The 22637-nt window shown below is 41.7% G+C and overlaps 3 protein-coding genes across 3 annotated transcripts; all 3 read right to left on the reverse strand.

Annotated features, from left to right (window-relative positions):
- Window positions 1–6087: 6087 nt before the first annotated feature.
- On the reverse strand, window positions 6088–7020 carry LOC120379912 (olfactory receptor 11L1-like). The gene has a single exon (XM_039497429.1). It carries the CDS (start codon window positions 7018–7020, stop codon window positions 6088–6090), a length of 933 nt encoding a protein of 310 aa, XP_039353363.1.
- Window positions 7021–10407: 3387 nt separating this feature from the next.
- LOC120379913 (olfactory receptor 6N2-like) lies at window positions 10408–11343 on the reverse strand. Its single transcript, XM_039497430.1, has one exon. The coding sequence runs from the start codon at window positions 11341–11343 to the stop codon at window positions 10408–10410; it is 936 nt and encodes a 311-aa protein (XP_039353364.1).
- Window positions 11344–13127: 1784 nt separating this feature from the next.
- On the reverse strand, window positions 13128–22392 carry LOC120379914 (olfactory receptor-like protein COR9). Its single transcript, XM_039497431.1, has 2 exons — window positions 21873–22392; window positions 13128–13381 (listed from the first exon to the last, which is right to left on the reverse strand). Exons 1-2 carry the CDS (start codon window positions 22390–22392, stop codon window positions 13128–13130), a joined length of 774 nt encoding a protein of 257 aa, XP_039353365.1.
- Between the last annotated feature and the right edge of the window lie 245 nt (window positions 22393–22637).

Below are 22637 nucleotides of genomic sequence, written 5' to 3' on the forward strand. Positions count from 1 at the left end.
AGCATATTTCATAGTATAGTATTTTGTAAAAATAAAACAAAAACAAAAAACACCTTTCAAAAAAACATTTCAAATTTGACTGCAAACTTTTGAGGGGACAGAAAATAGGTTATGAATTTTCTTCCCTTCCCATCCATGTTATATTTTAATTCCTTGACTTTGGACTTGACTACAATTAAATCCAAAAGAACTGCATTAATGTGTGTTACAATTAAATCCAAAATTCATAAACATAGTTGTGGTAATGTATATTCCTGCAAAGCACATTTAGCCAAATGACAAAAAGTATAACACAACACATAAATTAAATGTTGCTTGACTTTCCAAAGAGTATAAAAGAATTAATCCTTTAACTCTCATTTAATTTCATAGGGAGCTGGTGCCTATGTGAGAAAGCAAGCAAGAAGTAAAGAAAGGAACAGGAAAATCAATCAAGTAAGCAAGAGGAATATTCTTACCTCTCATTCAAACTTGAAATGCAATAAAACAATCAGTAATTTAAAAACGGACTTCTAGTGAGATATGACTTGTTGAAGGTGATTGTCTTTGATATATAGTAACCTTCTGCAGGGAGATCTTGGATCCCTTGTGAAAATCTGGTGAACATTTAACTCTCAAACAAGATCCCAAAGGAGAAGGTAAATGGGGAGTTACCTAAAATAGTACAAATAAACTTTTTACATTAAGCTGACAAAATTCCTCTTGATGTTAGGTCCAAATGTAGATTCATCTGCATTTTCAAGGAAAACACACACACACACACGCACACATGCACACACACACACACATTTCTGAACATAGTGCTACCAAAAGACATAGATTCCATATTAATCAGTGGATAAACTCTCATGGTGAGATCCTGGCCCCATGATGGATGTCAATAGGAATGTTGACCTTGGCTTCAGTAGGGCCTGGGCGTTACCCTCAGGCTTCTTCTACTATCAGTGATCCTTAATGCACAACAAATTATATGAGCTGGCTTTTCACGTAAAATGCCTCCAGTGTCTTTGGTAATACAATTAATAGACCAGCTTCTGGTATCACTGAGTAGCATCTTATGTCTCCATTGCTCCTGTCAAGTCATTGGGACAGATCTCCAGCTGGCTTGAATCAGCTTTGCTCCAGATTCTCAACTGGTATAAATCAGCATAATCCCTTCAGAGTCAATGCTGGTAACCAGCACAGCTCCATTAATTTTGTTCTGTTTTACAACAGTTGAGGACTAAATGGAGCTACACAGGGGTCACTGCATGCAATCTCTGAAAGTAGAGACGTCAAGGTTTTAATGACAGTCCCGTGTTACAACTTGGTGTCATATCACCCTGCCTAGCAACCGGTCTGCTGCAAGTAGACACAACCAGTGGATCCCATGTGTTTCATGGTCTCTCTGAGCTTCTAGTTTAAACCTGTTGGTTACAGATTGTAGGAAAGCAAGGCCTAGCAGTGGGATTTCCCTAACCAGACTTACTTTACCCTTAAAAATCCCTCAATATTTCTAATAAAAAAGACCCTAGTCTGGTCTCACTGCTTCTGGGAGTCTGAGGTTTGTGAGTAACTGAGCCTAGGCACAGTCCCTCTTGCCCTATCTCTTCTTCTCTTCCTTCTTAGATGTGGTCATGGTCAGATCCCCAATCAGAATAGTGTGTAGTTTCTATGTGAGTGTCATAGATATGGCAATTTCTTGCATTATCCTTAAAAAACGTGATTAAATTTTGTTTAAGTCTCTTTGGCATCCACTGCATGAAATGCAAAGCTGATGGACTATTGTGAGCCTTGGGAGGTATTATGAACTTCAAAGGACAATACTGAACAATGGGGCAGGCAAGAATGGACTTTTGAACAAACAGTGTCAAGTGGTTTGTCGGGGGAATCTCTAGGGCAGGGGTTCTCAAACTGGGGGTTGGGACCCCTCAGAGGGTCGTGAGGTTATTACATGGGGATCGCGAGCTGTCAGCCTCCACCCCAAACCCAACTTTGCCTCCAGGATTTATAATGGTGTTAAATACAGTGAAACCCTGCTATAACACGATGTTTGGGGTCCAGAAAATTCCATAGCAATAAATGGGGGGTCGCAGTATAGTGGGGTTTCAAGCCAGTCAGTTTAAGTCAGTGGTTCCCAGTGCGGTGCATTGATGCACGCCGCCTAGTGCCTAGTGCCTAGCAGGGGAGAGAAGCCGCGTATATGGGGGGAGGTAGCACTCACAGGCTTGCTGTGTGAAAGGGGTCACCAATACAAAAGTTTGAGAACCACTGCTCTAGGCTGATTGCAAATGTCCTCCTCCAGTGGTGCAAACCCCCAGCCTTTTGAAGCTACTTCCTGAAGAAGGGAGCATTGTCTGCTGATTACTTCTTCCCAGAATCTAAAGATCAAAGGCCCACGCTGTATAAAGGAAAGACTGACCTATGCATGCAGGTTCTTGTTCTGAGCTAACGCCGGGGTGAAAGAAAGCCGGTAAGAAGCCGGTACCAGCTGGTATGTCATTGCCCCTTCCCTCTCTCCCTGCCAGGCCATTGACAGGGTGGGGAAAAGGGGCAGCTGCACTGGGACCAACAATTTAAAAGGGCCTGAGGCTCACGGCCACCACTGCTGCTACCACGGCAGTGGCTAGAGCCCCAGGCCCTTTTAAATCGCTATGGGAGCCCCGAGCTGTGCAGGCCAGGCAGCACAGATGGGCTGGCTGGGGAAGGCTGACCCCCAGCCCTACCCCTTCCGGAGGCCCGGAGCTAGGCCCCTGTACCGGTAAGAGTTTAATATTATTTTCACCCCTTGCTAAAGCTGTTATGAAATTGTAACCAGAGGAAAAATCCCTGGGTGGTCTTTCAAGGGCTGTCTCCTACTTCACCCTGAGGTTTAGCTGGGGTGATCTCTGGTAGGCTCATTAATGTGTGTGCAGGTTCTTTTATTGTTTTAAGACATTTCCTCTATAAAGCTTTCACCTGAACTATAAATGTGAAATGTCTGTGTGGTAACTTATAACTATGGACAATTGCACTATTTATAGCCTCTGGAGAGAGCACAAAGTGCAGACACAAGCCTTTTAGGACTTTCAGTGAATAACACAGGGAATGTCAACACTACCCTCCGGATCGGGTACTGATTGATCTATTGGGGTTCAATTTATCATGTCTAGTGTAGACGCGATAAAATCGATCCCCAATTGCTCTGCAGTCGACTCCAGAACTCAACTGTGCGCAAGAGGCAGAAGTGGAGTCGACGGAGGAGCGGCAGCGTAGCTGAAGTTGCGTATCTTAGGTCAACTCCCCCTCTCCCCCCACCCCCCTGCAGTGTAGACCTAACCATTGTGTGCGCATGGAATAGCAGCCTGAAAAAAACTCCAGTCAGGAGCTGAGGAGCCAGAAACCTAAAAGTTGGTTCCATTGCTGGACCACAGAGGGGGAATACAAGTGCAGATGCTGTGGGCTGTAACTGTCGGATACCTGTCTTCTTGCCATGTGCTCCATCACTCAGTCCTGTTCACCCAACTTGTGGGCCCCTGAGTAGGAAAACCACTGAAACACTTAACACACCAAACATGTTATTTTGGGCAATGAAGTATGATTATTGATTTTGCAGTCATTGCCACAAACACTATTCATTATATATATATATATATATATATATTCTTCCAATTTCTCATTTAACTGTTTCCCCAATTAAAACAAGGGTTAAGAAAAGATTACTGTAGATCACATCAGCTTGATGCAGCTCTTTATCCCCCTTTTGTGGCAGAGTGACATGTATGAGTCTACTTCTCAACTCACATGATCATTCTTCCAGCTCAGTCAAGAGAGTATAATGTTTTTAGATTCATAAATCCAGGGTTCAGTCCCTGCTGACAACATCAGACAACTACACAGCAGAAGTAAAGGCTGATGGCCTCAATCTCAGGAGGGTATATGAGGATGAAATATTTTGTATAGGATTTCAGTTAAAGCATATCTTTGTTCTTGATATAGAATAATAGAATCATAGAACCATAGGGTTAGAAGGGACTACAAAGGTCACCTCATCTAACCCCTTGCCAAGTTTTGGGATTGGTTATGTCTAAATCATCCGAGACAGATGGCTATCCAGACTCCTTTTGAAAACCTCCAGTGAAGGCATTTCCACAACCTCCATAGGCAGTTGTTCCATTGTCCTCCTGTTCTTACAGTTAGGAAATTTTTTCTGAGATTTAATCTAAATCTGCTATGCTGTAATTTGAACTCATTTCCTCTTGTCCTGCCCTCTGTGACAGGAAAGAACAATTTTTCTCCATCTTTTTTTATGGCAGCCTTTCAAGTATTTGAGACTGCTATCATGTCCCCCCTTAACCTCCTCTTTTCCAAACTAAACATACCCAATTCCTTCAGCCTTTGCTCATATGGCTTGCATTCCATCCCTTTGATCATTTTTGTTGCTTGCCTCTGGATCCTTTCCAGTTTCTCTACTTCCTTTCTATACAGTAGTGACCAGAATTGGACACAGTACTCCAGTTGAGGCTTAACCAGTGCCGAATAGAGCGGTACTATCACTTCCTATGACTTGCATGCTATGCCTTGGTTAATGCAACTGCATTTAATTTTTTTTGTAACAGCATCACATTGTTAACTATAACAATGTGTGAATCATTGTACTTTGTAGCAGTGGAGCACAAGGTCTGTGTATGACTTTCAGCACATTGCAAAGGACCAGCACAAAGTCTATGGACCACATAAGTCTGTCTGTCTATCTACGGTATTATTATAGTATGTGGGTGTCTCACAATCTATAACCTATTTATTCTCCCAACCCACCTGTAAGGTTGGGAAGTGCTATTATCTCTATGTTACAGACAGGGGGAATTGAGATGAGGTGAGATTTTTCTTAAGCCTCTATTCCATTTATAGGCACAAATCCCTCCTACTTCCAATGGCATTTGTCCTCCTAAATCATTTATGTACTTTTGTAAGCTCCCACAAAGACCCTGATCCAGGTTCAATTTACTCTAAGTGACTTCAGTGAGAGCTGGATCACAAGTTATTTTGCAGGGTCAGCTGTAGAGTTCATTGTTGTCTAGTAGGTAGAGCCTTGCTTGCTTGCTTGCTTGTTTTGTCACTGCTAGAGATGGATGTCTGACCATAATGATCTTGACCAAATTTTAAACCCATTGCAGAATTTACGTGTGGCAACAGTCCCAGGATCTCACACATTTGTTTCTTATTATGGTCTTTTGCTATTTAGAACACATTCTGAGCTGTATGTGAAGGAAAATACTTTTCACCCAACTTGTTTATTTAAGTGGCCTGGCAAAATTGTCATCAACAATTTGCTTTGAGAGAAACGAAACCCGCTTCTCTATGCAGTCAATGCTGCTGCTGATGATGATGATTAAAAATAATGACATTTTATTTCTCCATCAAAAGATTGATTCACTTCAGAACAACGAGCAATTACACTTTCTGAAGAGATAGATAGATAGATAGATAGATAGATAGATAGATAGATAGATAGATAGATAGATAGATAGATGTGTCTGTATTTTGATTGAGAGAGCAAGAGAAGAAGAAAGAAAAGATTTTGACATGACTACAACCATACATTTACTCGAGTAAGGAAGGGGGAATGTCTCTAGGTAATCCCTATGGATCTAAATACTGACATACAATGAATAGCAACTTACTCTTTAAGTCCCTTCAGTTACAATGAGCCACTCCTGGAGTAAGTTCCCACCCAACATGAATAAGAGTGAGAGATAGCTGACAAAGTAAACAGCAAACATTTGTCAAATAGTAGTCAAGTTCTGCCTGGAATTTTCAAAGGAGCCTAATGGAGTTAGTTCTCTTAAGATCCATTCAAAATCCTAACTATGGTTTCTATCCCATTGAAAGATAAAATGTTGGGATTTTCAAAAGAACATCAGTGATTTAGGAACACAAATTGAACACAATTGAAAATATATTGGTAAATCCTCAGCAATGCTTAAATAAATTAGGAGAATGAGTCCAACTGAAAGTCAGTGAACATTGGCCATAGGATCCTAAAAGTCATTCTGGCAATTCTGAAAATCTACTCCAATTTCATATTCTACTTAACACCCTCATAGATAGCACTGTGGTTCTTCCATATTACCGTCTCATTCTAGTAAAAGATTTCCATATGGCTTTTTTCACATCTTTATTCCTTAGAGTATAGATCAGAGGGTTTAGCAACGGGGTAATGACACAGTAGAACACAGACACCACTTTGCCTAAACCAAAGGAATATGTGCTCGGGGGTCTGACATAGGTGAAGATGATGGTTCCATAGTAGATGGTCACCACGGTGAGGTGAGAGGCACAAGTGGAGAAGGTCTTTTTCCGAGCTTTGGCAGATGTCAGCTTCACAATGTTGGCTATGATGTTGACGTAGGAAGACATGGTGAGCAAGAAGGAGCTCAGGATGACCACAGAGCTGCAGGTGTATCCAATAGCCTCCTGAATGTAAGTGTCAGAGCAGGACAGTTTGAAGATTGGGTCTGAGTCGCAGAAGAAGTGGTTGATTTTCTGAGGGCCACAGAATGAGAGCTGGGAGATTAGAATTGTGGGCAAGAGTGGGGAGAGGAATCCACCAACCCAGGAACTGGCGGAGAGGTGGAAGCATAACCTGTGGTTCATGATGGTAGTGTAACGCAGTGGGCTGCAGATTGCTAGGTAGCGGTCGTAGGCCATGACGGCCAAGAGGAAGCATTCAGTGGCTCCTAGAGAGAAGAAGAAGTAATACTGAGTCACACATCCGCTTACTGTGATGGTGATGCTCCTGGACAAGAAGTTGGCCAGCAGTTTGGGCACAGTGACCGATGTGTACCAGATCTCTAGGAAGGAGAGATTCCCCAGGAAGAAGTACATGGGAGTATGGAGGAGAGGTTCTGCCAGGACAATGATGATGATGAGAAAATTTCCCATGAGCGACAGCATGTAAATGGACAAGATGAACACAAAGAGGAGAACCTGGAGATTCTGAAGGCTGCTAAATCCCAGGAAGATGAATTCCTTCACTGTGGTTTGGTTTGCTTTTTCCATGGCTGCATAGTGATTAATCTGGGTAGAAGGGATGAGATCAATGGAGTGATTCAACACTAGCAAACACTGGGTAATAAATAGAATATTCCTATGAATATAAAATAGAGATGAACCAGAGCCCCAGGTCCAAACACTGTCAGACTAACCAGAAATTCATGTCCTGATCTGAATATTGTGTTTGGCTCTTCAGTCTATATGATGAAGATCCCAGATAGGGTTACTTTCAAACTCTAAATCCATTGTAGATAGGAACACCATACCAGGTTGCAGGACTCTTTATTTACATTGGGAAGCATTGGCTTATCTGAATGTACCCATTGACCTCATGTAAATACTGCTCACTCCTGTAATGAGGAGATTCACAGCTCAGCCTTTCGGCATTTTAGGTCAATTTCTAATATAAGCATCAGTGTGAGGTACCTCAATTCAATAAACATGTTTTGGATCTGATTTGTGAAGTCATCACTCAGACCTTATTCAAAACTTTACTGACAACTGTATTTAGGTGCCAAAAGCTGCAGATCAATGCCGAGTGGAATTTACAAAAATGCCTAAATGATTTAGGCACCTAACTCCAATTAACATTCTGGGAGTTAGATGACTAACTCATTTAGGCATTTGTGAAAAATCTCAGTTGGCACTTACCCATACCATTCAGTGCATAAATATCTCAGAAACATACATACATAGAAATACATAAATTGGAATATACACAAATAGACATTCGCAAACTGAGAAACAAACCCAGACACACAGATATAAACAAACCATTAGGCTATAGAATCAGTCCCTCTCTCTCTCTCTGTGTGTCATATAACATTCTTCAAAGTGTCTTGGTTTCATCTCAATGTGCTTTTTTCCCCACAAAACTGAATTACTGTTTTCCAGCCAGCCCTCACAACCCAAACCTGAAATGAGTAATTTGGCCCAGAGCCTCAAAGTATTTAGGCTCCAAACAACCGCTGAAATCTGAAGTCTACAACCTCTGAGGACCTTTGTCTTTCTCAATGATATTTACACGAGTATAAAGTATTTAAGTAAATCAGTTTGCCGACTGAGATCCAAAGATATCGATTATGATAACAGGATAACGGTCTAGGAGGAAATGAACGGAGACCATAGAACACAAACATACACAAACACACACCCTAAAGCCTTCAGACTGCCGTGGAGGTCAATGACTATCAACCTAGGTTTGATTGAATGATAGGCAACTTTGAAACTAACAGAAACTAGATAGATAGATAGATAGAATCTGTCAATTTTGTGGTGTAATTGGTCTCCATCCTACATTTCAATCCCTTTCCCTCATATGTATGGCAAACTGAAAGAGCATAACTTCATTGCAGTAAAAGGAAATGAATCCATTTACATCTGCTGAGGGTTGACTCAAAAGGTGTCTTCTGTTCTTTTCTATTCTAGGCCTTCTACCACATCCATATCCATGACATGACATCTGAATATCCTTCTTGCTTTTTGTGATTTTGCGTGTGTGTGTGTGCAATACCCTACCTTTCTGCACCTTAGATTTTGGTTTTGCATGCATCTTCAACAGGCAGCTCTTGCTTTCTGAGATCTAACTATACAAGCAGAGATCTGGCATTTATTCCAGTTTATTAGAGGAAACCCTTGGGAATCTGAGCTCTGTCTGAATACAGAATTTGTAAAAGACATAGATACAAATATCTCCATAGTTTAATTAGGCAAACACTAGTGTGACTGATACTTACATTAATGTATCAGTTTAAATGTCAAGCAACAGATACGTTTTCTTTGAGAGAAGTCACACTAGACAGGAGGATGGTGTTATCTTAAAAAGTTGGGCGGGAACTTGGGGAGTCCCATGTAAATTCCTGGCTCTGCCACAGAATCCTTGTGTGATCTTGTGCGAGTCACAGAGGCCAAACTTTTGAATACATTCTGTCAGCTGTTCCCATTGACTTCAACAGAATCTGTCCCACTGATTTCAATGGTGCTACACCAGCTGAGCATCTGAACCAGGACAAATAATTGTCCTATTCAGGGTTAGGCTTTAACTATGACCATTAATTATCTTATTCATGATAGAATGATGGAAAATCATAATAACTGACAGTGCTTATGTTTGCTTTTTATTTAATTTCTTACATTTTCACACTGAGTTAGGTTTGTATAATGCAATTCATTTCATAAAAAGAGCTGTATATGAGACTTGTTTTACCCTCCACTGAAATGTAGCCACTTCTGAGGAAAAAAACCACAATTGCCCAGATAATTTTCAGCTATAGCTGGTATTGTTAAATGAATATTTATATGCTAATACATTTCTCCCCAGGTTGCTTTACCAGTTCCACAGGCACAGAACAATACTACACAAGGGTCCAGGGAAGGAAATAATATGCAGTTGTGAAGGACGTGGGGCTACATGTAATATGTTGTTAATATTATTTGTTCCATCAGTTTCTCTGAGTGTTATTGTCATAGAGTTTAGAGCCAGAAGGGACCACCACATCATCTGGCCTGACCTCCTGAATAGCAAAGGTCATCAATCCCAACCTCCACCCACACACTAACCCAACAGACAATATGATTACAAGGAGTTAATTCAAGCAGGGGTTAGTTGCATGTATGCAAGAAAGGGGGCAAAGTTTTAGATACCCTCCCCCATTTACCCATCCTTATAGGACAATACAGGTGTAATTCACTTTGGAGTTTTGCTTCGGTTGATCTTGTTTGTTTTGGCAGGGGAGATGGGAGACCAAACATATGAGATATTCAGGATAGAAAATTTGGAGCAAAAATCTTTTGGGTGAATAAAGGAACAGTCTCTGAAGGCCAAGGGAGTGTGAATGAGGAACAACTGGGAGCAGACTGAACCCCAGTCCTCAAGGGAAAAGGGCTCTGACATAAGTTAGACCAGGGTTTCTCAAACAGGAGTTTCCGCTTCTGTAGGGAAAGCCCCTGGAGGGCCAGGCTGGTGTGTTTACCTGCCCCATCCGCAGGTCCAGCCGATCACAGCTCCCACTGGCTGCGGATCACTGCTCTGGGCCAATGGGGACTGCTGGAACTGGTGCGGGCTGAGGGGTGTGCTGGCCGCCACTTCCGGCAGCACTAATTTGGTTAGGATGCCCAGAGTAAAGCTTCACATCTTGCAAAAAATTACAATGAAAACTTGAATGGACAATGGAGGCAGGACCACATATTTATGTGAAAAAACTGGCACTTCCTAACAGCCATTTAGGTCTGTACTTATTCCAGGGGAAGGACCCTCCCTATTGAGCCATCCATACCACTCACTGCAGTACAATGTCCCCTAATACTATTCTGGACATTGGAGTAAAACCTGTTGGATAGCGGAAAGCGCAGTCTACTGAGCCACCAACTCTGCTCACTTCAGCACAGTGCCCCCTAGTGCTGCGCTATGGTCATTAGGGCTTTTCTCAGAGCCTTTTTCATTTTCCTGTTCCTGAGACTATAAATCATGGGATTTATCAAGGGGGTGACCACTGTGTAAAACACTGACACTACTTTGCCTAGGTTGAATGACTGATTGACCCCTGGCCGGACATACATGAAAATAATGGTCCCATAATAGATAGAAACCACAGTGAGGTGGGATGCACAGGTGGAGAAGGGCTTCTTCCACTCCTTGCCTGAAGACATCTTGAGGAGCGCACCCACAATGTGCACATAAGAAGCTATGGTGAATGTGAAGGAGCACAGGATCACAATAGAGGTAAGCGTGTATCCGGCCACTTGCTGGATATAGGTGTCGGCGCAAGAGAGTTGGAAGAGTGGGTCTGCATCACAAAAGAAATGGTCTATCTGGTCAGGGCCACAGAAGGGGAGCTTGGAAATCATGAGTGTAGGCAGCAAGGGGGAGAGGAAGCCACAGACCCAACAGGCAATGGCCAGGTTGAGAGAAAACCTGTGGTTCATGAGACCACTGTACTGCAATGGATTACATATGGCCAAATATCGGTCATAGGCCATGGTGGCCAAAAGGAAGCATTCGGTGGCCCCTAGAGAGAAGAAGAAGTAATATTGAGCAATGCAGCCACCCACAGTGATGCTGGGTCTCCTGGACAGGAAATTGGAGAGCATCTTTGGAACAGTGACTGAAGTGTAGAAGACCTCCAGGCAGGACAAGTTGCAGAGGAAAAAGTACATAGGTGTGTGGAGTTGAGGATCCAGCAGTGTCAGTGCAACAATGAGGGAATTCGCAACCAGGGATGTGGTGTAGATGATTAGAAAGACCAGGAATAGGGACATCTTCACCACCCATTGACTAGTGAATCCCAGTAACATGAATTCTCTCACCACAGTCTGGTTGTTCTGTTCCATGTCTCCATTATTCCTGAAACCTGAGAGATGCATAGAATCACAGAAGTTAGACATTTGGTGGTTCAAATAGTATCTCAGCCGTAAGTTATAGGAAATGTAGGAAGAGAAAGAGAGGAGGAGTAGAGAGAGAGAGAGAGATGCCATCATTCTGGTTTCAATATTTTTATAGATAACTTGATTAAAAACAGTATCAGAGTTGTAACTGAATTTTTTGTTTACTGAAAAATGGGGCTGTGGTAAATGAAAATGATAAAAAACTGTACATACATATTATGAATAAAAGGCTATGTTGAGCCAGGCAACCATAGGTTGGTTAGTCTAACATAAATCCTGGGCAAAACAAATGAAAGGCCAGTAAAGATTTAAACTGATAAAAATTAGAGGATAGGAATATAATTAAAGTAGACATAATTCAAACAAAGTGTGTTTTAATACAGGCAAAGTAATGCTATACATCTAGGAACAAGGATTGCAGGCTGGACCTACAGATCTGAGGACTATATCATGGAAAGCAATGACTCTGAAAAAGATATATTGGTCATAGTGGACAAACTACCAAACATGAGCTGCCAGTGTGATGCTGTGGTAAAAAAAACAGGATAAATGTTAGCTTTGCATGTATAAACAGGATGTGGGCCAGAGAGGCTGATTAACCACTGGGGAAAAAAAACTATCAAAGAAAATGGTGGATTCTTTGAGCTAGTCTACACTAAAGGGTTAGGTTGAACTACCTACATTGCTCAGAGCTGTGAAAAATGTCACTCTTGTGCACCACAGTCAGGGACAGCTCTAGTTTTTTTGCTGCCCCAAGCAAAAAAAATTATGGCTGCCCCGCCCCAACACCCACAAGCTTTTTTTTTTTTTACTTACATATGTTTGCACTTTGCAGTTTTGTTTTGACTGTTTAAAATTTAAAAAAAATCAAAACAGAGAATTTTTAGTTAGTGAAATAAAACAATTTCCTACTAGTGTAATTTTAACATTTAATTTTAACAAAAACACAATTACAAACAATTTGAGTTCAACTGTACGCTGTAATGACAAAGTTAATGTCTTCCAGTTTCTTATAAATTAAAAGAATGTATATGAACTGATTTTTTCTGGTTTTTACACTTGCATAGTCTTTTAATAAGTCAGTGAAATATAATTTTTTTTGCAATAGCACTTTCAATTGAAATTAATGCGAGTCCTGACAAATGATTTTGAGACATGGTGGACCTCAAATAATTTTTTCGTAATTTCAGTTTTGAGAAACTGTGCTCACCAGAAGCCACTGATACTGGTAATGTTAAAAGTTTCTTCAAATCCTTCATCTGAATGGTATTTTTTTTAATATTCCAGCACTTTGTTCAAAATTGTCTTTGCCTCGGATATGTCTATATTTATGTTCTGCATAACTTTGCTGGTCACATTAATTTGATTTAGAATATTATGCCAAACAACCATGCAACATAAAAATTGAAACTGCATCATTTTCTGAGCCAATGTTTCAGTTTCATGTCGAAATAAAGGATCATATGACAAGTCCTGGCTTATTTCTAATAGTGCATCATAAATCTCTCCTGATGAATATCAGAATGGTCTAATAGCGTCTATCCTGCTTTCCCATCTAGTTTGACTTAGATGTTTAAGTGTGAGTTTTTGTTCAAGATGCTTCTTCAAGACTGCCCAACAGTGTGTGGGAGCACTAAAAAAGTTGTAAATTGTTTGCACTGTGTTAACGGCATCACTGACAACCAGACTGAGCGAATGTGCATGGCAAGGAATGAAAAAAGCTTGATCATTTAAATACAGTATTCTTTGATATACACCTGCATATCATCCTCGTACCCATGGCCACGCATATTTACTAAAGGTATTCCACAGTGTTCCAATCTCTGTAGAATTACATCTGTGAGGGCTTTCCCAGTAGTTTCGTTCACTGGTATACATTCTAGAAATTGTTCACAAATTCTCACTTCTGCATTTTCATCAGTTTTCAGAAATCGTAAAACTATTGACATTGACTCGGTTTTGCTCAGATCTTGAGTACAATCAACTATAATTGAGTAATATTTGGCATGTTTCAAATTTGATAAAATTTCATTATGGACTCCATTAGAAATTGATTCTATTATCTCATTTTTTGTTTTTTTACCCAAATAAAGGGTGTGCATCTCTCCATCTTTCACTCTTCGTACATACTCAGGCATAACATAATAAATGTTGCCAATAACTCAACCAATTTTAAGAAATTTCCATTGTTATTATCATATAAAATATCCAAGGATCCATGGAATGCGAGGCACTGTTCTGCTAGGAAATTAATGATTGCCAGTAAACATTCCAACACTGCTTGCCAATGTAGAATTTCTGAATTTAGTTGACGTTGCTGTACCACATTGATTGTTGTACCAGAATGTAATGTTTGACAGCTCAATCCAATTTCTCAGTGTGCATAAATGATTTTTTCATGTTTCGTGTTCTTTCAAATGCTGATGCAAATTTCTCCTGCAGTTGCCAGAAGAATGTCCAAGTTACAGAACGGTTTGCAGCAAAAACAAAAAACTACATCTTTGGTCCGTGAATACACTAACCATGATCTATTAATTTGTTCCCTGTTTTTCTTTTTTTTCTTCATACTGGATGGCATATATTGACAATTTGACTCATTAAATGTAGGATCTAGTTTTGAAGGACCTTTTTTCACATCAATCATTAGCATTGCATCAGTAATTATTGTCGGCCATGTACTTGGATCCGATCCTATGTCAGTCTCTCCACATTCCAATGATTGTTCTTCAGTTTTAGATTTGGATAATGTCCCTGCCAGCAGTAGGGGATCTGCACTGGTGGGGTGCAAAATAAACTTTATTAAGAAAATGCAAAAACAGGGAAAAATCAAAAGTGAGGGGTATGGGGTTTGTTAAGGTAGACAATTGGGGAGGGGTTTCTTTTGGTGAACAGTAGGGGGGTTTCAATAGTGGGGTACAATACAGTAGGATACAATACAGTGGGTAACCAATTAACACAGAAATATATGATGTAACAGGTAGCTAACAATTTCTATGTAAGGGATGTGTTACAGCAGCATGTAACCAACTAACACTTATGGATAAAATATGTTAAACAGCAAACAATTCTAGGTAAAAATGTGTCACAGTGGTGTAAATGTAGAATGTGAGGTGTATCAGAGAGAAAAAAGGGTAACCAATGGGGTTTTATACTAGATTGGGATAGGGGAAGAGGAGCACGTGGTCGAGCAGAAAAGAGACTGTAACAAGTCAGAGAGACACAGAGAAAGCAGGCAGGCTGCAAGTGACTGGGGAAGCCCGGGGGTGGGGCTGACAGTGGGAAGACAGACTTACTCACAATTATACGGAACACAGCAAAATCTTATCTATGATCTAACTTAACCAAGACTACACAAATCAGCAAGTAACAAAACACAATACAACAATTCTCTAAGCCTAACTTACAGAGTACAATGCAAACAATTTTTAAACCTAACTTAACCACAGCTATGCAAAATGAAGTTACAATGTATCTAGACTAAAGGCTAAACCTAACCTAATGGGTGCACCTTATACTAGGGGTAGTTCCAGAGGGCAGAGTGGTGTGTGCCCAGGATACAGCTCCAAGGGGGAGGGGGTGGTGACTGCAGCAGTGGGGTGGCTGCAAGCAGGCTTATTTCTAGCAGCAAAGGCGTTGCAGAGCTAGAAGCAGATTACAGATACAGATCAAGGAGTTAGCTTGGGTCTGCCTGCTGGGGAAAGAAAGCCAGCAGCTAAAATAATAAAATAAAAGCATAGAAAGTTTCACAGAGGGATTCTTACCAGTCCCCAAGGCAGCAGCAAAGGCAGAAGCAGCAACAGCAGTTTCAGCATCAGAGGACACAGAGAGGATTCAATTCACTCACAATAATCAGGAGATCTCCAGGCAAAATTCGTTGTTCGTGGGAGGGGAGTTTAAAAATGGGGGTACGCTCAAAAATAAAACGAGAGCGGAGAAAGGACCCCCCAGATCACCTGGCTGATCAGACCAGGCAGCAATGCAGGAACCTTTCTGAGGTCTGATCAGAAAATGTCTGGTTATAAAGGCAAACTTAGGCAGTTTCCCGCCAGTAACTTTGATTGGTTCCCCTTGTTAGAGGGGAGGAGAGGAGACTTCAGGTGAGCACAGGACATGTCTGGGCTAATTCTGAGCTCCAGGTATGACTCATATGCTCAGCTATTTCAAAAACACATTAGGTCTTGCAGCTCTGGACATTGCCTACCCTACACAAAGCCCAGGTTTAACAAGGTGATAACAGGACCAACCCTTTGAGACCCAAGGCACTGGTGCACTGTGCAGGGCTGGGGAAGGAGGCGGCTGCCTCTGGGTCTCCATCAGGCAGAAGCTCCCCAGGGGTCCCGGGGACCCTCCCATCTAGCCTGACTCTTACTTTACTGTGGATCTGGCCCGAGGTGGATTCATCTCCCATCGCTGCCGGTCCAGTGGCTTGGGGTTGGGGTTACTGCTGGATCCCAGCCCTGCTCATCCTCGGTCTTCGCCTTGGCCCTGGCATGAGTTCAGCTCAGCCCGGGCTGCCTCTCCGCTCCCCTCTTCCCTCCCCTGGCAGCAGGCAGAGCAGAGGGGAGGAGGAGGAGGAGGCAGAGGGAGGGACAAGCCGAGGAGGAGCGACCCGCTTGGTTGCCATGTTCCGCCCACCCTCTGCAGCCGGGGCAGGGCTACGCTTCTGGGTCCCATGCGGGGGGTGGCCGCTGACTGCAGGACAGTGGCGGGGACAAGCTGAGGAGGGGCAGCCCATCCTCTGCAGCCAGGGCAGGGCCGTGCTATCGGCTCCTGCAGCTCTCCCGCAGTCAGCGGCCACCCCCCTCCCTCGAGCGGGAGCTGGTAGCACAGCCCTGCACCAGCTGCAGAGAACGGGCCGCTTCTCCTCAGCTTGCAGCGGCGGGGACAAGCCTAGGAGGAGCGGCCTGTCCTTCGCAGCCGGGGCAGGGGTGGGGAGTGGCTGCTTGGCAAGGACACGCTCACCACTTAGCTGGCTCCCTGCCCTGCCGCACCCTGGTGGCAGAACAACAAGCTGTTTACCGCCCCCGAGGGTGGTCAGGATCCAGCCCTGGATGCTGCTTGAGGTTTGAGATGGGGCCCCATATATTTTGCCGCCCCATATATTTTGCCACCCCAAGCACCTGCTTGTTTAGCTGGTGCCTAGATCTGCCCCTGAATGCAGTTAATTCAACTTACACCCTGGTATAGACACCGCTAGGTCAGAAGAATTCTTCCACAGACCTAGCTACTGCCTCTCGGAGTGGCGCATTCACTACAGCGATGGAAGACTCCCTGCCATTGCTTTGTAAGCGTGTACACTACACCACTACAGCAGCTCAGCTCGTCCACTATTTCACTGTAACTGTATCCAGTGTAGACATAGCCTAGGTGTCTTTAGTCTTCAAATTCAGAGTAGATGCCTTTCCAGAGGTTGAGCTTTAGCCAAACACAAGTTGTTGGGTAACTGGGTGAAATTTAATGACCTGTGATATACAGGAGGACAGACTAGATGACCCTTCAGGACTTAAACTTTAGGGATCTATTAAACATCTAAGAAAAAAATATTGTGAAAAATGTCATAAAATTGGAAATTTGTTCCATATCAAGCAAGTTCAAAATTTCAAAATTTAACATTAAACTACATTTGGATTTTTGAACCAGCTCTCCCGACCAACATATTTGTGGACTTTTGGGGGAGACAGTGGGGCTTGGAGAACCTAAAATCAGATCAGTAGAATTGCTAATCATACATCATTTTCCTTTCTTCTCACTGGAGACTTCAAACTGAACATAGCCTTCTCATGGCCGAAATTACTGCATGGATATTCAAAGGTGTCCGCTCTCCCCCTTGAAGAACCAGATCTATTCCCGCTGAGCTGGGATATTATAACATTTCCTACACAGATTCTTTATGGGCCACTGAATGCATAAGAAACAAAACAAAATGCTACTGTTCCATCATTGGCTATTGAATGGTCAAATTTATCTAACGGATAAGGCACCAGACTGTGTGTCAGAGGACCTAACCTTGCCTAACATCCAGACATGTCCCTGCTCTGTGCTCCATGCGTTAAATGGGTCTTTGTAGAGCACTTTGAGGATGGAACATACCCATAAGAGACCTAGTAGTGACACATGTTGTAGATATGTCATATTTCCTCCTGTGTCTCTATATTTACCCTAAGTGTGGGACATACTATCCAGATGGGCAGGGAGCAAAAATAAATGCATAATTAAATATTCACCTTCCTTTTAATATCCATTTGGACAATGGAATATACATGGTGGATATGACGTTGACATTTTTCACTCACCCTAGTCTTTATTCTACCCTCATGTACCCCACTGGAATCAGTGAGCTAGTTTTCCTTCCACCCCCACTGGTGTAAATCGTGTCACTCTACTGATATCAGTGGTGAAAAAGCAGTGTGAGATTCTATCCATTAGTCCCTTTTCTAGCTGACTATTCCTGGAGTAATCCTGATTTTTGTGAGTGTTTGTGGAATAGTCTGGCTGATACTCAAAAATTCACTTCTTGTTTAAATTTAATCATCTCCAGTTTAAAAGACACTCACCCTTTCTGGCACTAAGCTGGGGATATCTGTCAGATGTTGGCCATGGTTGGAGCTTCTTCATGAAATGCTGGAAGTTTTCAAATATGCTGGTTTTCTGGACTTGGCTGTATGTCTGTGAGAAAAATCTATAGAGCAGGTGAGCATATTAGAGAGTGAGTTTAAGTTACCGGCCATGCATGTTCCCTAGCTTTTTACAAAATGCAATTGAACTCAGATTAACTAATTAGCAGAGTTGATAGGTAGCATTTATAATTGGACACAAGCCCTGGGGACACAGACTCGAGAGAAATCTAAATGTTTTATACACTGTGTACACAGAAAAATGACTTACTTTTAATTAAGCATTTGAAAGTTATTAGTTGAAATCCTAGCTCTACTGAAGTCAATGTCCAAACTCATTTAACCCAGTGTGTGGGTGGGATAAGCCCAATTCTGGTATCCTTACTCATATTGAATAACTAATTACTCCGTAAGTAGGTCTGTGGTATCAGTGGGACTGTTTGTGGAATAGAGTTCTACTAAACATGAGTAAGGGTGCTGGAATCACAACCTACATTCTTTAATGGCAGCCAAATTCAACTCTCCTTACAAAAATGTAAGTCAGTGTGTCCTAATTCCTGCCCTCCCTGACCCCGCAGTTCAATTCCCAAGCAGAGAGATTGAAAAAGATGCATCTCGTGAGCAGTGTGGTCTTTATATGGCACCATATGATATCCCTTTAGTAGGACATCTCGCTGCTGTTAGATGATGCCAGTGCTCCACAAATTGCTCCACAAAAGCTGCCTACTGTATCCCAGGTAAAATTTTTGGTGTTTGTTTAGCCATACAAATTCCCATATGGCTTGGAGTCTACCAAGATTCCTAAAGACTTCTAGGGTTGGTTAAACATTTTTAATTAACATTTTTATTCAGTGGAAAATTGAGTTTTCAATTAAAACAAATTATTCATGAAAAGTGTCTCCTGTCCATGGATATTTTCACTTGTTGTTGAAAAGCCAACGGCCTACAAACAAAAAAATGCAAATATTTCAATTTGGATATCCTGCCATAATACCTCATGGTAGTTGTAGTTCCATTTCCTCATGGCACCATTATTCTTTACAGGCTGGGTATCCCATCTGGACAATATCTCCAATGAGGCATCATGATATGACACCCCAAGGGACCCCTATGATGCAAATTCCTTCAGTCTCCATGAGGGGAGAATATGGTGCATCATGGGAGATGACATTTGACAAGAAAGCCTGGTCCCTGGAGAATAATTGAAGCATGAGGTACCAGAATGAAAAATTCCATGTGGATTTTCAGCCAAAATATTTTAATTTTTGGTTGGATAATTCTGTATTTTGACTGAAATATTTCCTCTTTTAGCCCAGACATTTTGCAGGAAGGTTTTCATTTATTTGTTTATTTATTTATTTAGCCTTTTCAGCAAAAAAGTTTAATCTTTTCATGGAAAATTTCACTAAAACATTTTTAATTAAAATTTTCATGGAAAAAAAGGCCAGTCTGGCCAGCTCTATTTTTATTTCCGTGTTGCTTTTGTTATCAGAAGCATCCAAGTTGCAGCCCCTTTGGTAGAAAAAAAAGTCTTACTGCTTCTTCCCCCATAACTGAACTCTTAATCTTAATCCTTCCCCTTTAACAAAAATATCTGTTGGCCTTGAGGGCACATTTCAAAAACTATGTCCTTTATAGATATTTGAGGTCCATGTGATATTATGTAGGTGATTTATTTACTTTGTGCTCACGGCAAAAATGATATACTAGGTAAATCCCATTGTGACATTACCCAGAATATGATCTGGACTGAGGGACAGTTGTGTCCCCTCAAATTTCCAACATGGGGTGCCTTTTACATGGCTTTGCTCTGAGAGCAACTACTCCTGGTCTGCTCACACACAGCCTCCAGCATGTCAATCATCCCAGCTATCCTGCATGAGTGCTATACCCAGCCACTCATGAATTACACTGCAGGGCAAAATAAGCAAACTCCCAGTCCCAGACTTTCCCCCAGAAATGTGCATTTTGTACTGCCCAGCACCCTCCTGGACAATACAAGCACATATAAAATCTGTCATTTCATTAATAGAAAATGATCTGCACAAACCTTCTTATCTCAAATGGAGTTCCCCAAACACTTCAATCCAAATACACACTGGATTTGATAAAAATAGGACAAGTTTATTAACTACAGATAGATTTTTAGTGATTACAAGTAATGAGGCATAAAAGTCAGAATCAATTACATGAAAATAAGAGTTAAAACACAATTAACACCTAACCTAACAAGCTAAATGAATTCAAAGCAAAGGTCACTCTCACCACATGCTTCAGCGGTCTTACTGGCTGGAATCCCAGTTCAGTGTTAATTTCCTTGTCCTTCAGGTGTTGTTGATACCATGGGCAGAGAGAAAGGGCATTTTGGGGCATCTATTCCCCTTTTTTATAGTTCTCTTTTTCTTTGAAAATCATCTCCAGCTGAGCTTCAGCGGACAGAAGGTCTGTGGGGATGGGAACCTCTAGATGTGTGTTTATCAAAATGTGGATTTCTCCTCAGATCTTTTTTCCTGCCGAAGAATGGCCATTTAACCAGATGATAGTCTATTTAATGTTGTGGACACTAGGCTGAGGCATCAGTTTGTCTTTTGCCTTTGAGGAACTGGTTTGTGCCTGCTCTTCTAAACTTGGAACATGTCTCAGTAATGTTATACAGTAGAATATTATAACTTTACATAAAATGTTTCCACACATATTTTACCAGGACAATAATGATCCACAAATTATGAATTTTGAAATGATACCTCACAAGGCATACTTTCTACAAAATCTATAAAAAGAGTGAATATAGGGATACAGACTGTCACATCCATACATGACTGAGAACCAGAAACAAGATTTTGGGTAGGATGACATTTTTCTCCCAGTTCAAATAAGAAAGAAAGAAAGAAAGAAAGAAAGAAAGAAAGAAAGAAAACACAATTCTGGACAAAAGCATATAAGCACAAATTCCAAGTGTCATGATTACATGATTACATGACTAGCTTCAGCTCTGTCCCCTTTCTGGTTTCTCTGAGTACACTACTTCAGGGGCCAGGCCTTGTGCATTTACATCTGCTGGGGTGGAATCATTCAGCTCTCTGACTCTTAGACCAACACTCTGTGTATTAGCAGTATTTACCCAACAGGTCCAACAGGGTTCAATGCTTCTGTTCTTCCTTTTGGGATCTTGTGAACAGAGAGAATGCAGGGACCAGACAACCTTATTAAAAAAATAGTTTTTTATCTTAACATTAGGAATAAACATAACATAAGAGAAACAAAAAGGGATTGTAAAACAACAAACAACCTCACAAACCCCCAAAGGAAGTTTAGGAAGGTCCACTTTCTTCACACACACTAGTAGAAACTTGAATATCTACTTCTTAAGAGACAGAAAAAGTGCCTTTATATCCAGCAGCATTCCTTTGTCTTATCAGTTCCTGGGGTTTGGGAGCCCTGCTAGTCCAAACCCAGTTTGGTGGGCTCAACAGAATATTGAACCTGTATCCTGAGGTGCAATGGCTCTCCCATTGTTCTGCCATAACCCCTAAGTGTTTGCTGAATGTAGTCTTATAATTGGTCATTGTTTTGCCTTTCTGTTTCTTTCTCAGAAACACTCTTGGGTAAACCCAGAAAAGTCACATAATAGGCATTCCAATAACCAGGTCAACATACAGTATTCATAAATCATTACAGATAAGCCCCACTGCTGCTACATCATTATGTATTGCAAGAAGTCAGAACATTGCCAACCACTGGCTGACATTTCTTCCACTGATCTTTATCATAGATTCAATTATCAAGACTAATGTTACTTGAGGAATCTGAATTTCTCTAATATTTTCCCCAGAGCTGCCTTCACTTCCCTGTTTTTCAGGCTGTAGATGATGGGGTTTAACATGGGCGTTAAGATGCTGTACTGGATGGAAAACAGTCTGTCCAAAACCTCCGAGGATGCTGAGTTAGGTCTCAGATACCTGAACAACCCAGTGCTGTAGAATAAAACAACGACAATCAGGTGGGAGCTGCAGGTGGAGAAGGCTTTATGCCTGCCCTCCGCAGAGTGTATCCTCAGGATGGTGGAGATGATGTGAATGTAGGAGACTAGGTTAAAAGAGAACGTGATGAGTCCTACCAACATTGCTGAGATATGAAGCAACAGCTTATTGGTGAAGGTATCAGTGCAGGATAGGTCTAATACTGGAGGAGGCTCACAGCTGAAATGGTTGATTTTGTTGGGCCCACAGAAATGTGTATTTAGTAAAGGAAGAGTGTTTATCAATGCATATATAAACCCCACAATCCATGCACCAATCACTAGCTGACTGCAGACATATTTGTTCATAATCCTCATATGATGCAGTGGATTACATATAGCCTCGTATCGGTCATGAGCCATTGCTGCCAGAATGAATACTTCACTACAACCAGCCATGAGACTGAAGAAGATCTGGGCAATGCAGCCATTGACAGAAATTCTTTTCACCTCTACTAGGAAATTCACAAGCATCATAGGGACTGCGACTGAGGAATAAGAGATATCTGAGAGGGATAAATGGAACAAAAAAAAGTACATGGGTGTGTTGAGGCAAGGATCAGCCCTTATCACCAGCATGATCCCCATGTTCCCCATTAAGGTGATAA

This window comes from Mauremys reevesii, linkage group 13 (assembly GCF_016161935.1).
Source record: "Mauremys reevesii isolate NIE-2019 linkage group 13, ASM1616193v1, whole genome shotgun sequence".
Lineage (NCBI taxonomy): Eukaryota > Metazoa > Chordata > Testudines > Geoemydidae > Mauremys > Mauremys reevesii.

Coding starts and splice junctions, on each gene's coding strand:
- LOC120379912 (XM_039497429.1), bottom strand. CDS start 7,020: ATGGAAAAAGCAAACCAAACCACAGTGAAGGAATTCATCTTCCTGGGA.
- LOC120379913 (XM_039497430.1), bottom strand. CDS start 11,343: ATGGAACAGAACAACCAGACTGTGGTGAGAGAATTCATGTTACTGGGA.
- LOC120379914 (XM_039497431.1), bottom strand. CDS start 22,392: ATGGCTCATGACCGATACGAGGCTATATGTAATCCACTGCATCATATG. Junction 13,382..21,872: donor GTTAAACCCCATCATCTACA/GCCTGAAAAACA, acceptor ACTCAATTATAG/TTGATTGTACTCAAGATCTG.